Source organism: Primulina huaijiensis, chromosome 14 (genome assembly GCF_012295235.1).
Source record: "Primulina huaijiensis isolate GDHJ02 chromosome 14, ASM1229523v2, whole genome shotgun sequence".
NCBI lineage: Eukaryota > Viridiplantae > Streptophyta > Magnoliopsida > Lamiales > Gesneriaceae > Primulina > Primulina huaijiensis.
Genome location: NC_133319.1, coordinates 11,792,823 through 11,808,204, shown reverse-complemented (window position 1 = coordinate 11,808,204; position 15,382 = coordinate 11,792,823). Strand labels below are relative to the sequence as shown.

Genomic DNA, 15,382 nt, shown 5'->3' with positions numbered 1-15,382 from the left:
ATTGGGAGGATCTAGCCTATGGACAATCGATAAACACTTCCATTGAGTATGAATCTTGATCAATTTTAACACACACCTCATTGCATCAAATATTTATTGGGTATTCCTTTCTTGAATGAATATGCTTTGAACCAAATCTTTACCGGAAAAGACCTCTTGATTTGTGTTTGTAAAAATTGAAATAAATTGATAATGTTTTGAAACATGAGTTGAAGAGATAAGAAGTTAAAAAAATTAACCAATTACATGATTTTATCCAGATGAAAATTTGGTTGGATTGTTTTGATTTATGAATGCATGAAGAGTTGGTTAATTTATCTTGAGCCCAAGTTATTTAAAATATTTCATGACTTATTTGTTTGTTTGTGTTGTTTTGTTTTGCTCGAGACTAGCAAAATATTAAGTTTGGGGGAGTTTGATAAGTGCAATTTATTGTACTTTTATTATTTGTTTTTAACTTAGAATTTTGTGATTCTTGAGCAGGTTTTATGTGATTTGTTGTTGTTGTAGTTTAGAAGCTTAGAATGAGAAATTGGAGTAGTAAAAGTGTTGAATTGGAAAGTGCAAAAGATGAAAATTTCCGAGAATAAACCGCACCCGCGATAGAAATGGCACCGCACCCGCGGTCCATGAAAAGCAATTTTAGAAATTTCTGCCGAAGCAGTACCGCACCAGCGGTCCATGTTGCACCGCACCTGCGGTCTTCGTAGCTTGGAGATTAAAGATTCCCCGCACCAAGACCGAACCCGCGGGCAGTGTTATAGCGCACCCGCGGTCGTTGACAGACAAAGTCCGGAAAATGCTGATTTTTGGAGTGCTGCGCATGGGAGTTGAGGACTTTTGTGTTTTGCGTGCAAAGACTTGCCTAGAACTATAAAAGGCTTCTATTATTTACTATCTAGGGTAGGAAGGGAGCAAAGGAGAGGAGAGGAGGCTACAAAGAAGTTCAAAGCTCAAATTCATCATTCTGAGGAGATTTGTTGCACACTTTGGAGAGAAATAACCTGCACTCCACACTCTTGTTCTAAGTTTGTCTTTCGTGAGTTGTATTGGATATGTCTTGTTTAAGATTCATGTGTTGTTGTGTTGTTTGTATTATTATTATGAACTAATTCTTGTGTCTAGAGGAAAGATGGAACAAAACTAGAAACCATGTGTTGGGATTTATGAATTATGCTATATAAGTTTTCGTTATTGTTCTTTTGTATTTTTTCAATCTTAACGCTTTCATTTTACAGGCCATATCTTGAATGATTCTTATGTCTATAAGTTATCACTCGGAAAAGGGATTTTATAAACAAGAAAGGGAAAAATACATCGATGGTATTTATAGAGTTCGGTAGGACATATATTGCTATTGAAGCCATTAAGAGAAATTAGTGCTTATTGTGTTATTTAATTATAGATTGTTGACGGGGACGTTACAATCTTTTGTTAGATAATTAGTATCTACTTAGCAATCGGAAGATGGAGTAGAGAATTTAAAATTCTTGGCTAATGAATAAGAATGACATTTATAATAGAGCTACACAAAATAACACATGGTGGATAGTTGCGTGAAATCGGACCTCTAGATCTTTTCTTCTATTGTTATTCGCACAAGTTTGTTGTGATATTTTATTTAAATCCTTTGTCAATTTAGTTATTCTCGCAAACAAATCATTTAATCGATTTTTCTAAATAAAATTGAGACTATTTTAATTACAAGCATTAATATACATTTATATATATATTCCTCGTGGGATCGACATTTGTACACAAAAATACATTTTATTATAACTTGACGTTGTGCACTTGCAAGCAATTAAGAAAACATGCAACAATTCATAACAAATTTCATTACATATTCACTTTAATGAAANCGACCCATCTCGACCCACGCGACCCACCAAAATTGGGTCGCGTGGGTCGAGTATAATATCGACCTAATTTTGTGACGAGTCATAACCCTCGACCCAGTTTTGATTAAAATTGTTATAATCCTTAGCACATAAAATTAAATTACCAAATTGAGTGTACTGCACCAAATATTTTCTCTTTCTCAATTAAAAATGATACAAGCTTTTTACATATTTCAACGTATCTTGATCCTAAAGTTAACTTGCATTCAAAAAATTGATTCCTTCCAAGTTTAGCGGAAAGTAAACCTGTAAAAAAATAACAAACAAAAAGATTATAAGTTGTATAAATTTAAAACAAAGCAAAGGTTATTAATTATAAAAATTTAAAATTAATGGGTCGTGAAGGGGTCGTGAAGTCTTCACGTCACAACCCCGAGTGGGTCGTGAAGCCCACGACCCTGGGTCTTGGGTCGTGAAGCATTTGTGCTTCACAACCTTGGGTTGTGCTTCACGTGAAGCACAAGTGCTTCACGACCCAAAGTGTGCTTCACGACCCAGTTCACGACCCAGGGTCGTGAAAGACGTGCTTCACGACCCAGTGTGAAGCTTTTCACCTTGGATCGTGAACACTGACGAGATCCAATAAATTTCATATTTCAAAATAAATTTCTTAAAAATACGTGGTTTTCTTATTTGATTTGTTGCAGAGGAATAACTTGTAGACTCGTGGTTAATTGTTAGCCAAAAAATGAGAGGATGGAAGGTTGAGAAGAAAATGATTTTTTGTGAAGATAAGAAATGAAATGAGATCTAGGGTTGAGTCGGGAAAGATGAAAAAATTGAGTCGAATAAGTTTTTTTTATTTAATTAAATTATAAATTTTATTATATATAAAATTAAAATCCACTAATGAAAAAATTAATTTTTAAACAAAAGATAAAAAATAAATTACATTCCCTATCTTTTTAATAGTCTCTTCGGTCACTCCCGTTTTCCTCATTTTCCCCGGAAGAAAGCATGGTTACGGTTCCATGGAGCTTCGATGCGAATTGGACCATCGCTCACGGTTCTCTCGAAGGTTCTGTCTCAGTCGAGTCTCCGGAGTACCTGATCGCCGAATCCAACGCTGATGATTCTGCGCCAAGCTCGCCACTTGTTCTCAAGCCTTCTCGCCTCGATTCTGGCCCTTGTGAAATTAAGAGTAATTTCCTCGTTCGCTTCTTCTATTATCTATCGATTTTCGGAATCTTTTAGTTTTTTTACAGCTTTGTTCGGTTTACTGTTTATTCTAGGGGATTTCATAGGGTTGTTGAATTTTGGTTGAGGGGGATTCATCGCATGGATTACTTCCTGTGATATTTAATTTTGTTGCTCTGATTTTTTGGAAGCGATTAAAAGGTTGTGACAAACTTTACCAGCTAAGGATTTTCTCGAACATAGCACGGAGTAATCTAGGTTATGAATATTGCACCGGATGATTCCACTTGTTTTGACTATTGGATGAAAAATGGGGTTGGAGAGTGAAGAAAGCTTTCTAGGTAGAGACCACCAATCAGAATGCTATTTTGGACTGAAACGGAGAGACATCTATGTGAAACTTGATTTAATAATTAAAGTAAAGAATACCTTGCAACTCTTTTGAACTTGGAGGATGGTTTGCGTAATCATTATAATGTATGATTAACTGAATATGGACTTCTGGAATCGTGCTTGTAATCGTTTTTGCGAGATTCCTTGGATACCATGATGTTATTTATTGGCTATAATATCATTAATGCGCTGAGTTCCTCTAGCAACGATAGGCAGTGCTTGATGCGTATATGCATAACTTCTACGTTAAAAATTATCTCCTGATAATATATCCAACGGCAAATCATGTTCCCCAATTCACTTCCAACAAATATGCACGTGAGAATTTAAATACTTAATATAAGAATATTTTAACAACCTGAAGTGGCACGTTAACTAAAAATATCATAGTTCACATTTTAATGAACTTTATTATAATTTGTGTATGACATAAAAATATATATAAATGAAAATTTAACTATTTGATGTTATAAAATTTCAATTTCGTTAGGCATATTACATGTATGTTAATTTAATATGTTCAAGACCAGACATAAATGCAGGTTTCATGTTCACAACACCATTTGTTAACTGGAAAATAGATATGGAACAGACCAAATTTGTTTATAATAGAATATTTGCTTATCTATAGGAAATGTTTCTGAATTGTAGCATATGGACATACACAATTTTAGTTGCCCAGAATATATCTTTTGTTACTTTTACTCATCAAAAGTTAAAATGCATAGTTGCTCAGAAGTTGGATATGCTGCTGTAATAGGCAAAAAAGCCTGAATTAGGGCAAATAACGATCCAAACCAGCAGCCCAACAAGGAGGATAATAACCTGCTTCAGTCAAAGGATAACGATGAGAACAATTAAGGATGTTAGCCAGCTTCAGTCAAGGAATAATGATTTCTATCAGCTTTCAGACTATTGGATTTTAGTTTCCTAATTTATTGTGCTTTCTTAATTTGTTTCATGATTGCTCGTTGGTTTCCTTATTAAATAGTATCCTATTTGTATTTAAGTGAGAAAATAAGTGAAATAAGATATAAAAGTAATATTCCAAATTCTTGAGCAACAAGATCGTGAGGTTCTCTCGAGAAAACAAGCCTCTAAACTTACTTAATCCAAAATAGGTGGGAAAGGAAGAAAAGCCACAAACAAATCAAAGAGCTTAACGATCAATCACTCAATCGCCCTATAACTAGATCCTTTACCAAGGGTCATAACAGCTGCCTCCTTGCAGTAAATCGATTACCCACTTGGATGAGCTTAAAATACTGAAGGGCGAATGATGATATTAAGTTAAGCATGCTGTTCTTTTTCAGAAACCTGTGTCATGGAGCCCAGCTATTCTGTACTTTCTTATGATTATAACACTCTTGAAATGGCAATTTTTTGAACTTGTTTTCTATTCGATATGCGACGGCATTTAGTATGCACACATTATTAAAACATTATATTGGTTTATACTATTCTCATCTTTACTGGTTAAATGAAATATTTTGTTGCAAAATTTCAGATGACTAACAATATCTGTGCTTGCAGTATGTTTTAGGAAAAAGCATGATCTTTGTCAAATTTATGTTCGAAGCACTGCTCGTGTATATGAGTTGTATTATTCATGTCCTCCTCAGATTAGCAATGAGTATCTGTGCACTGTTCGGTGCAATGCTGCTGAAAGAGATGAAAAGTTACTCCAAACAACGGGCATTGAACATGTTTCCAAAGAACGTGGTGATTGTTTTGTGGGGGAACTGCCTGAAGATATCGTTACGGATGGGAGCAGTGGTGATGATGATTGGGTTAAGATTAAAGTTCCTGAGGTTGGGCGAAGTTCTTTGGATAAGACTAACATTTACAGGGTGAAAAAAGTGCAGGTATCATGTTCTCATCCATATCCTTTCCTATCCGTGACTGCATTGCGTTTTTCTGCCTTTGAAGAATCCAGTTTTCTCAAATTTTGATGGTTTTTGTCCTCCTGTGCATTAACAAAATGGGAGATTGTTCTGAACTTTTCTTTCAAATGCTATTCAGATACATATAAATAGCACCACTTCTATAAAATTTTCAAATAAAATAATGATAGGCATCCGGGGTGTTGCAAGAGTCCACAAAAGCAAAAATTGATTTGTTTATCAATTCTGGGAAAGGCACGAATCTTTCATGTATATTCCTGAAACATTTCTATTAAATGGTCAATACCATTCTGACAGGGTTATTCACTAAAAAATGATCCATTTTTCACTAATTATTGTTTGATTGATTCTATTGTCTTTTTCTAATTGTATGTTCTTCGGTTGTAAATTTCAACGTGAATCTCATATTAACTTGCCAAAATTTGGTTATTTATATTCCTTCATTTAATCAACACTAAAACGCGCTGGTTTAACAATTTTGCTGTTTTGTCCTTTGAAATATACTAGCTTTCCCCATTTTCATGCCACTTGCTCTATGTGGGTTAGTAGTTTCATGAGGACAGACAAAGGTTCAATTTTGTGTGGCCTGCAAATTCAATGTGTATTATTTACCTTTATTATGTGTAGGATCTGTACGAGGCTACAGCACAAATTAGCGATGCAGAGCCTTGCTCATTGCTCACAATTCGATTCCTATCACTTCAGAATAAAAGCCATGTATATGTTGATGAAGTTTACATATTTGCTGATCTTGCGGAGTCAACTGATTCTGCGAATGAGGCAGTGGTCGCAGGCAGTTCGACTGGAAGTTCTATAATGGCCATGCTCCTCCCTGCACTTCTGCAATCAACTAGATCGAGTATAGGTCCATGTGTAAAAGATAATCATGCCTCTGAGGAAGTCCTTAAGGATGATAAAATGGAAATTGGATTGAGAAAAACAGATGGAATTGATGTTGAATGTTCAAAAAAACAAAGTGATCGACAGAATGGAAATGTGCCGAATGCAGCTCCAGCTATATCAGCTGAACTTCAACAACCCAGCTCATATCCAAATACTAATAAATCTATTGGGCCTATGATAAAAATTGATGTAGGATCAGCAGGAGAGCAAGTTGATCAACAATCTGTGAAGTTGCAAGAACTTGATAAGGATGCAGTTGAGTTCACTGAACCCCAGCAACCCACCTCAGCTCTAACTACAAAGCCCGTGTACGATAATGATTCACTACATTGTCGCCTTGAAAGAGCGTTGGAACAGCTTATTTCTCGGGTGAGCAGAGTGGAAGATATTTGCTTAAGGTTTGAAGAAAAAATGCTGAGGCCCATGGAGACCATGGAGTCAAGGATTCAACATTTAGAGACTCAACTTCAAAAACTTACTGGGAATTCTTTCTGTTGTGAACTGCCTCATTGCACTAGAATATCTGCTCCTGCATTTTCCTGTAGCGAGTCCGACTCTAAGTCATTCTACAAGGGATGTGACTGTCCACTAGGTGTTGCCTCGGAGACTCAACTTCAAAAACTTACTGGAAATTGTTTCTGTTGTCAACCGCCACGTTGCACTAGAATATCTGCTCCTGCATTTTCTTGTAGTGAGTCCGATTCTAAGTCACTCTACGAGCGAAGTGACTGTCCACCAGGTGTTGCCTCAGACTCTGAAAAGAAGGTTTTTCTATGTGAAGACACATCTAGTTTATTCTCTACCGCAAATTTTCGTCCAAGTCTCGTGGTCAGCGCTCCTGAGTTTTCGTGTAGTGAAGATGATGATGATACTCATTGTATAAAACCAAGAGAAACCTTGTCAATTGATGATGCGCTAGCTGCAGCTCTTTCTGGATTTATATCCGCTGCTAAAACTAATCCTTCTGATCATATTCAGACGATATCAGGCTCCTCCAGTTTGGTAGATGGAAAAATAGAACAGTGCAGTATGGATGAATCTTGTCAAAAGAAAGCTCAAGAAATTCCGTCTGCAGAAAATTACGGAAGAGAACCTTCAGTATCTACTCAAATTCATTCAATTATAATTCCTGATTTTACTTCAGTGGAAAATAGTGACGATGGGCATCTAAATTATGGCCACTCTTCTTCAGATCCTGCAACTGTATATGAAAATAAGGAGGACCATGATGTTGGGATGATTCCTTCTAGCATTCAAAGCAAAAAATTCTGTGATTTTCATGAAAACAAGAATATGGGTGACTTTGGGTTAACATGGAATGAGAGTTCTGTTGTTTCTACTAGCCTAGACAGAACATGCATTCTTAATGTGCACTCAAGTGACTCCGTCAAAATATTTGAATCTAACACTGTGGACAGCTCTTGCGAAAGCGGTGTCAGTTGTGATTGTACAGAAGCAGGAGACTTGGTGGGAACATGCAATTACCAAATTTATGTGGAAACGAACCCAAGAGAAGCAAATACTGATGGTCTTGATGATCAGGAGACTACAAAAAAGGTGCTAGGGCTTGATTCTGGGTGTAGAGCTGTTGTTCCAGAAAGGTATGTTTCAGTAGAAGGGTTCTTCAAAGATGACACAACTGATAATCTTCCATCTTCATGTGCTTCCACCGTGGATTATGAGTTTCCCATTTTGGATGTGGAATTCACTTTTGATGACTACACCAGTACTAGATCTCCCCTAGAAGCTCTTTTAGGTGGCATAGCAGAGTTGAATACTGAAGCCCATTCAATTCATGATAGAGCTGATGATGATGGGAATGTTGAACAAATTATTGTTGAAATCATGGACGGCAATGAAACAGCTGATCTTTTGCCAAGTAACTCACTTGTGGTGGACCTGGCAGTTTCCTCTGAAGATGGGTCTTCAAATTCCGAGGGTCTGGATACGGTCTCATCTCACATCAACCAAGAGGTGATTGTAAGTCTGATTTGATACTTCAAGTCTCTTGTTTGAATTGCATATAGTTTCTTGGAGGTACACTTGTGTATAGAATTTTACTGACACATAATTCTCCGGTTTTCTGCTAAAGAATTGTGCTTCTTGGGCTCTTGTTCACGGGCTAACTGCTATTGCGTTCTTAATCTCATTTACTTTTTAACTGTAGAAAGTTTGTGCAAAAGTTATTTCAAGCTTCCTAATTCCTTCAAAACTTGTGGATGATGCATCAATGCAACTCTTTATGTGGATTAGTTGGTCTTTTGCATTGGTTGTGCTTGGCTTTTAATAGATTGTTTCCTTTTTCTAGCTGCGTCATTTCAATGTGCTCCTTACGCTACAGTCGGTCTTTTACGTTTCCTCTTTATTGGTTTTCTGTGGAACCCTTTAGGCATAGGCCTTCCAGCAATATCTTACAACCACGGCCATTGATTGGAAATCGATGAGGAATTCTATTCGCCTAGTGTTGTAAAGAACTCGAATCAGCAAACTGTAACGTACCGTACTTTTTAAACATACTTAAAATTTACGAAAAAATAAAAATTTTCCTAAATAGGCAATCATTTTTCAAAATGCTATACAAATAAAATGTTTAACAAAATATTCGTAATGTAACGAGCTTGCAAAAGTGCTTGTTTTAAACAACATGAAATAATTCGTCAAAATCAAAGTAAACAATTTTATCATGCATAAAATAAAATCTTTGAAAACTAGGCGGTCCTCTGGTTAGTCCACTGCACAGTCCGAGCCAGCTCATTGATCATCGCCCTTCGTCTTCTCATACTTGTTCTCACTTGCATCGATCAAGTCTCGTGAGTCTAAAGACTCAACATTATAAACTGGGAATAACAAGTAACATATAATAAAACCACATGCATTTTAAAGTAACCCATACATAATTTAACTTTGAACATACTTGCATAACATAGATGTGACATCATTTCATAAACATTTTCATAAATGTACTTGCATCATACATACTTAAACATGCATAGTCATCATCATTTTGTGTAGAGATATGTTTCAAAGCAAGTGACCCGTAACATAGTGCGCCTGATCAGACTAAACCACAGTATTGGGCTGGCATGTATGTCCACTACCACATAAATAAGATCCCACGGTTATACTTTACCGAGTGGATTGGTCCCTGGTCATACTTTACCTCTTTCCAATCCTGATCAAAATCCGGTCATATTTTACCGGGGTGGAGAGGTCCCCGAACACGTTATCTGGCTTCCAAACCCGTTCATATTTGGTCACAAGACGATTAGCATACCTCAAAAACATAAAATATTTTCTTTTGCACGTCGAACATACTTATATAGCGTTAAGAGATTCGTTGGACCTTGCTTGGGCTGTCGCTGCACATACTAACACGTTTTCAAGCAACTCAAATTTCATAACTTAATCATACCCATCAAACTCACCACCGAAGTAATAAATAACTTATAAATTTCTAGACCACTCGGGACTTGACTAATTTAACATCATACTAAACCATGACATCGAACCCCGAACCAAATCCTAATGTGAAAAATGGACATTTCCCAAGCAATGGAAAAACCCAAACCCCGTTTAAACCGTGACTCAAAGATTCCCATTCAAGACTCGTAACAACTAGTCTAACCCTCATCCAGCTTGGACATAACGGCGTATTAAAACCCAAATGAAACAATATCACCTAAACTTGAAGCTCCCCAAATCCTGAACCAGCACCTAGGCGCCTACAGGGTAGCGCTGCCTGGTGCGAAGCTGCAGCGCTGCGGCTCTAGTCCTGCGCGAATTCAACCCCATAAAGCCATCTTCTATCCATTCTTTTCCCTATACCTTCACATACAACCAAAACCCATACCGACTCGAAACGAAACACCGAATGCCATAGAATCACCACACTCGACACACCTACACGCAGCAAACACGACTCGACGGTCCCCAACGAAGCCTGCAACCAAATAACTCAAGAAACATGAAGAACATATTTTAAAAATGTCACAGTTTGAGCAGTCCCACGAAAATGATCATAACTCCCTCGTTTATTGTCCAAAAATTATGAATTTACTGTCAAATCGAAGGTATCGAAAATTTCTATGTTTTATATGTTGAAAGTTTTTCCAAAAAGTCGATCGAAATTCACAGTACTCGAAATGACATCAGACTCGTTTTTGATATCTAAATTTTTTGATCCAAAATCGTTTCAAGTTTTTGCTCAAATTTTTGTATAACAACCATGAATTTTTACACACCATAAACATCAAAACATATACTATGACGAGATCGATGCAAAAACGAAAGAATATACATGCCTTTGATCTTTAAAACTCACGATACGACAATACCGAAGCGAAGAGATGCGAGAGTCGATCTGGGACGACTTGAGGCATGATTTTGCTGCTAAAAAAATCGAAGAGTGATGCTAAAATATTGGAGGGAAGGGTGGCTGCTAGAGAGCACCAAGAACCCTAGATTTTTCTCTCAAAAAAATGAAATGCAAGGTGTGTGAATTGTGTGTGTGCTGATGGTGTGTGTAACGTGTGTGTGAGTTAGTGTGTAGGGGAAATTGCTTAATTAAATAATTAATTGGCTAATTAGGGGCTAATCATGCTTAAGTAAATAATTAAAAATAAAATAATACTAATCTAATTACACAGTACTACTCAAAGATTAAATAAAATAATTGAGTACCAAGTTTCAAGATTAAAATCTCCAAAATTTTCAAATTGGTATTTGAAAAGCTTACAATCTCAAAATCACCTAATAAATTAAATTAGACTTTAAAATACTTAAAATTTCATAAATCTTTCAAAACAATAATTTTCTTGGCTTGAAATAAAATACCACATTTTCTCAAAATCGCCTAAATTGTCGCCGATCTCTTTTCCGGTCTCGCATCGAATATTCGGCTGAAACATAAAACTCAAGAAAATATTTTAACGTGCATCAATTAAACATATAATAATTTAAAATAATGCAAAGATCATAAATCATGCATCGTTAAAATCATTTTAAAATTAAATAAATGATTTAACGATTTAAATAAATGCAAGGGTTTTACGTGTACTGATTTTGGGCTCTACAATTCCTCCCCCACTTAAATAAATTTCGTACTCGAATTAAATCTTATCGAACAACTCTGGGTAGCGACTCCTCATATCTGCTTCGGCCTCCCAAGTGGTCTCTTCCACTGATTGTTTCAGCCAATGGACTTTTACCAATTTTGTCACTTTGTTCCGAAGTTTCCGCTCCTGTCAGTCTAAAATTCGGACCGGTCTTTCCTCATATTATAGATGGAGCAAGCTGTAAGGGCTCATAACTCAAGACATGCGAAAGATTTTCCATATACTTCCTCAGCATTGAAACATGGAATACATTGTGTACTCCGGTCAGATTCGACAGTAGAGCTACACGAAGCAAGTGTCCCCAATCTATCAAGAATTTCGAATAGCCCAATAAATCTCGGACTCAACTTGCCTCTCTTTCCAAACCTCATAACACCCTTCATAGGTGCTATCTTCACGAATACGTGATCTCCTACGGCAAATTCGAGATCCCTTCTCCTTTTGTTAGCATAACTTTTTTGGCGACTTTGGGCGGTCTTCATTGTAACGTACCGTACTTTTACACTATTTAAAATTTGCGGAAAAATTTAAAATTTTCTTAAATACAAATAACTTTCAAAGTGTGATCACAATTAAACTACCCATCCAAAAGTATTTGTGATACAAGAGCTCACAAATAAAGTTTACTAAAGAAAGTACTTATTTAAACATCGTAAGCCAAAACGTGAAATCAGAGTATTAAAATTTTCATGCTTAAAAACTTAAAAACATAAAACATGGGCGGTACTCGGGTCTAGCCTCTTGCTCAGTCCAAACCTGCTCCTTGGTCCCCAAACCCCTTCTCCTCAAAGTCATCTTCACCTGCATCGATCAAGTCTAGTGTGTCTAAAGACTCAACACATATAAACTAGAAGTATCAAATAATACGTAATAAAACCACATGCATCTTCAAATAGAGCGTACATAATAGAAACATGAACTTGAACTTGATAACATGAACGTACTTGGAACTTGAGCTTAATAGCATAACATAGACGTGCCATAGTCATGAAAATTTTCGTAAACATACTTGCATCATACATACTTGAGCATACATAACATAAATTTATATAGAGGCATGTTTCAAAGCAAGTGACCCATACATGAATACGCCTGATCAGACTAAACCACAGTACTAGGCTGACAGGGAAGATCCACTGCCACATACATTAGATCCCCGTTCATGTTTTAACGGGTGGATTGGTCCCTGGTCATGCTTTACCGCTTTCCAATCCTGATCTAAACCCGGTCATGCTTTACCGGAGTGGAGAGGTCCTCGGACACGTTCACCGACTTCCAAACCCATTCATAATTTGGTCACAAGACATTTAGCACCCGTAAAAAACTTAAAAGTATTTTCTTTTGCACGTCGAACATACTTACTTGGCGTTGAGGGATTCGTTGGATCTCGCCTGGGGCCACTGCTGCAACATACTAACATGAGTTCGAATACTTAACTTGCATAACTTAGACGTAGGTACTTGTGTTCACCACCGAAGTGAATAACTAGCTTATGACATTCTAAGTCACTCGAGACTTGACCTCGTTTAATCATCGTACTAAACCATANTTAAAGGGGTACACGGACCCCGTGTAGGGGTCCGGGTAGGCACTGGAAATTCGCATTTTCGAAGAAAAAAAGACACGGACTCCGTGTCGGGGTCCGGGTAGCCTCTGGACTTGGAAACTCACGAAAATTCGCTATCTTATTCATTCTTTCACTCCAAGCCTAAGGACCATGAACCAACACCTCGAGACTCATCCTAGGATGCTATTACATTGATTCAAACCCGTACAAACACCCCAAACGTCCCCAAGCATCGACAAGCAACTTCAATACAACAATAACTCGTAATTCGACATAATTTCGCTTTCTACGACTTCTATTACATCCCAAGCCAATCCCAACCCAAACGAACCACCAAATAACACCTAAACTCATCCCATAACATATCTAAATGCAGTAGCACAAGCCCGGCGGTGCCCAACGAAGCCTGCAACAAAATAACTTCAAGAACACATTTTCATAAAAGTCGCAGTCTGAGCAGTCCCACAAAAACGATCATAACTCACTCAATTTTTGTCTAAATATTTCGAATTTTATATCAAATCGAAGGTATCAAAAAACGTTTCATATGTTGAAAGTTTTTCCAGAAATCCGACCGAAAAATCACATTATTAAAAATGACATCAAAAACGTGATTTGAGATCCAAAAAATGGTTTCAAAAGTGATCCAAACATAATTACTCAAACTTCTACACATCACACATGTATTTTCACGCATAAAAACATCGCAACACATACTATGACATGATCGACGCAGGAAAAATAGAATATATGTGCCTTTGATGTGAAAAACTCACGATACGATGATAACGAAGCGGAGACGGTGCGAGGCTTGATCCGAGACGATCGTGGAGCGAATTTCTTGCAATAAAAATCACCGAAAACTTGCTGGAAAATGAAGCGAAAGGGGAGGCTGCTCTATCTCTCAAGAACCCTAAGTGTTTGCTCTCAAAATAATGAAAAAAACTGAATTGGAATATGTGTGTGTGTGTGTGTGTGTGTGTGTGTGTGTGAATTGGTTTTTGTGTGAGTAAAAACGTGTAAGTGTGTGTGAGTGTGTGTAACGTGTGTGTGAGTGAGCAATTAGGGGAAAATTGCTGAATTAAATAATTAATCAATTTATTTAAAATGTTAAACCAATTAACAAACTAATCAAAATGGTAAACTAATACCCACTTTACTAAAATCCTCTAACTAAAAATAAAATGCACACTTGCTAAACTTTAAAAGTTTTATTATTCTAAAATCTCTAAATAAATAATATAGCCTTTTAAAATGCTGAAACTTAATAAATTAATTAAAACGCCCCAAATCTTAACTTAAAATAAAATACCACATTTAAAATTGCCACAAACGTTGCCGGTCTCTTTTCCTAGATTCCGCTTCGAATAATCGCCTGAAACAAGAAACTCGAGAAAAATATTTTTAACGTGCATCACATAAACATAACTAATTTAAAATAATGCAATTTTATAAATCATGCATCACTAAACTCATTTTAAAAATCAAATTAAATAAATGATTTAATAATTAAATAAATGCATTGGTTATACGTTTACTAAATTTGGGCTCTACAGTTCCTCCCCACTTATAAAAATTTCGTCATCGAAATTAAATCTTACCAAACAGTTCTGGATAGCGACTCCTCATGTCTGCTTCGGTCTCCCAAGTGGTCTCTTCCACTGATTGGTTTAGCCACCGGACTTTGACTAGTTGGGTTACTTTGTTCCGAAGCCTACGCTCTTGTCTGTCTAGGATTTGGACAGGTCTTTCCTCATACGACAGATTTGGAGCAAGCTGCAACGGCTTATAACTCAAAACATGCGAAGGATTAGCAAGGTACTTTCTTAGCATTGAGACGTGGAACACATTGTGTACACCGGCCAGATTTAGCGATAGGGCTACACGATAAGCTAGTGTCCCAACCCTGTCAAGGACCTTGAACGGCCCAATAAACCTCGGACTCAGCTTGCTTCTTTTCCCAAACCTCATAACACCCTTCATAGGAGGTGCTATCTTTACAAAAACGTGCTCATCTACGGCAAACTCGAGATCTCTCCTCCTCTTATCAGCATAGCTCTTTTGACGACTCTGGGCGGTCTTCATCCTGTCTCGAATCTTGACCACCAATTCTGCGGTCTGCTGAGCAATCTCTGGCCCAAGTTCTGATCTCTCACCGACTTCATCCCAATGAATCGGTGATCTGCACTTTCTTCCATACAACGTCTCGTAGGGAGCCATACCTACAGATGATTGGAAACTGTTTGATAGGATCGATTAACGTAGCAAGAGTGTTTAGATGGGGGGTTGAATAAACACTCTCAATTAAAACTGATCTTTTCGAGTTTTGAGTTCAGTTTGGTGATAAACTGATTCTCGGAATCTTGCTGGTCATTGACAATCAGTTAAATTGCAGTAGTTGCGGAAATTAACTGACTGAAAGATAGAATACAAAACTGAAATAAAGTGGACAAAGATTGTTTC

The 15,382-nt window shown here is 37.0% G+C and overlaps 1 protein-coding gene across 1 annotated transcript; it reads left to right on the top strand.

Moving 5' to 3' along the window:
* Positions 1 to 2,850: 2,850 nt before the first annotated feature.
* On the top strand, positions 2,851 to 8,509 carry LOC140957034 (uncharacterized). Its single transcript, XM_073414087.1, has 3 exons — positions 2,851 to 3,042; positions 4,965 to 5,296; positions 5,963 to 8,509. The coding sequence occupies exons 1-3, from the start codon at positions 2,859 to 2,861 to the stop codon at positions 8,231 to 8,233; spliced, it is 2,787 nt and encodes a 928-aa protein (XP_073270188.1). The 5' UTR covers positions 2,851 to 2,858; the 3' UTR covers positions 8,234 to 8,509.
* The last annotated feature ends 6,873 nt before the right edge of the window (positions 8,510 to 15,382 follow it).

Bases quoted from the DNA above. Each gene is read 5' to 3' on its own strand.
- LOC140957034 (XM_073414087.1), top strand. From the start codon at position 2,859: ATGGTTACGGTTCCATGGAGCTTCGATGCGAATTGGACCATCGCTCAC. The intron at 3,043-4,964 runs GTAATTTCCTCG...CTGTGCTTGCAG, and splicing joins TGGCCCTTGTGAAATTAAGA to TATGTTTTAGGAAAAAGCAT. The intron at 5,297-5,962 runs GTATCATGTTCT...TATTATGTGTAG, and splicing joins ACAGGGTGAAAAAAGTGCAG to GATCTGTACGAGGCTACAGC.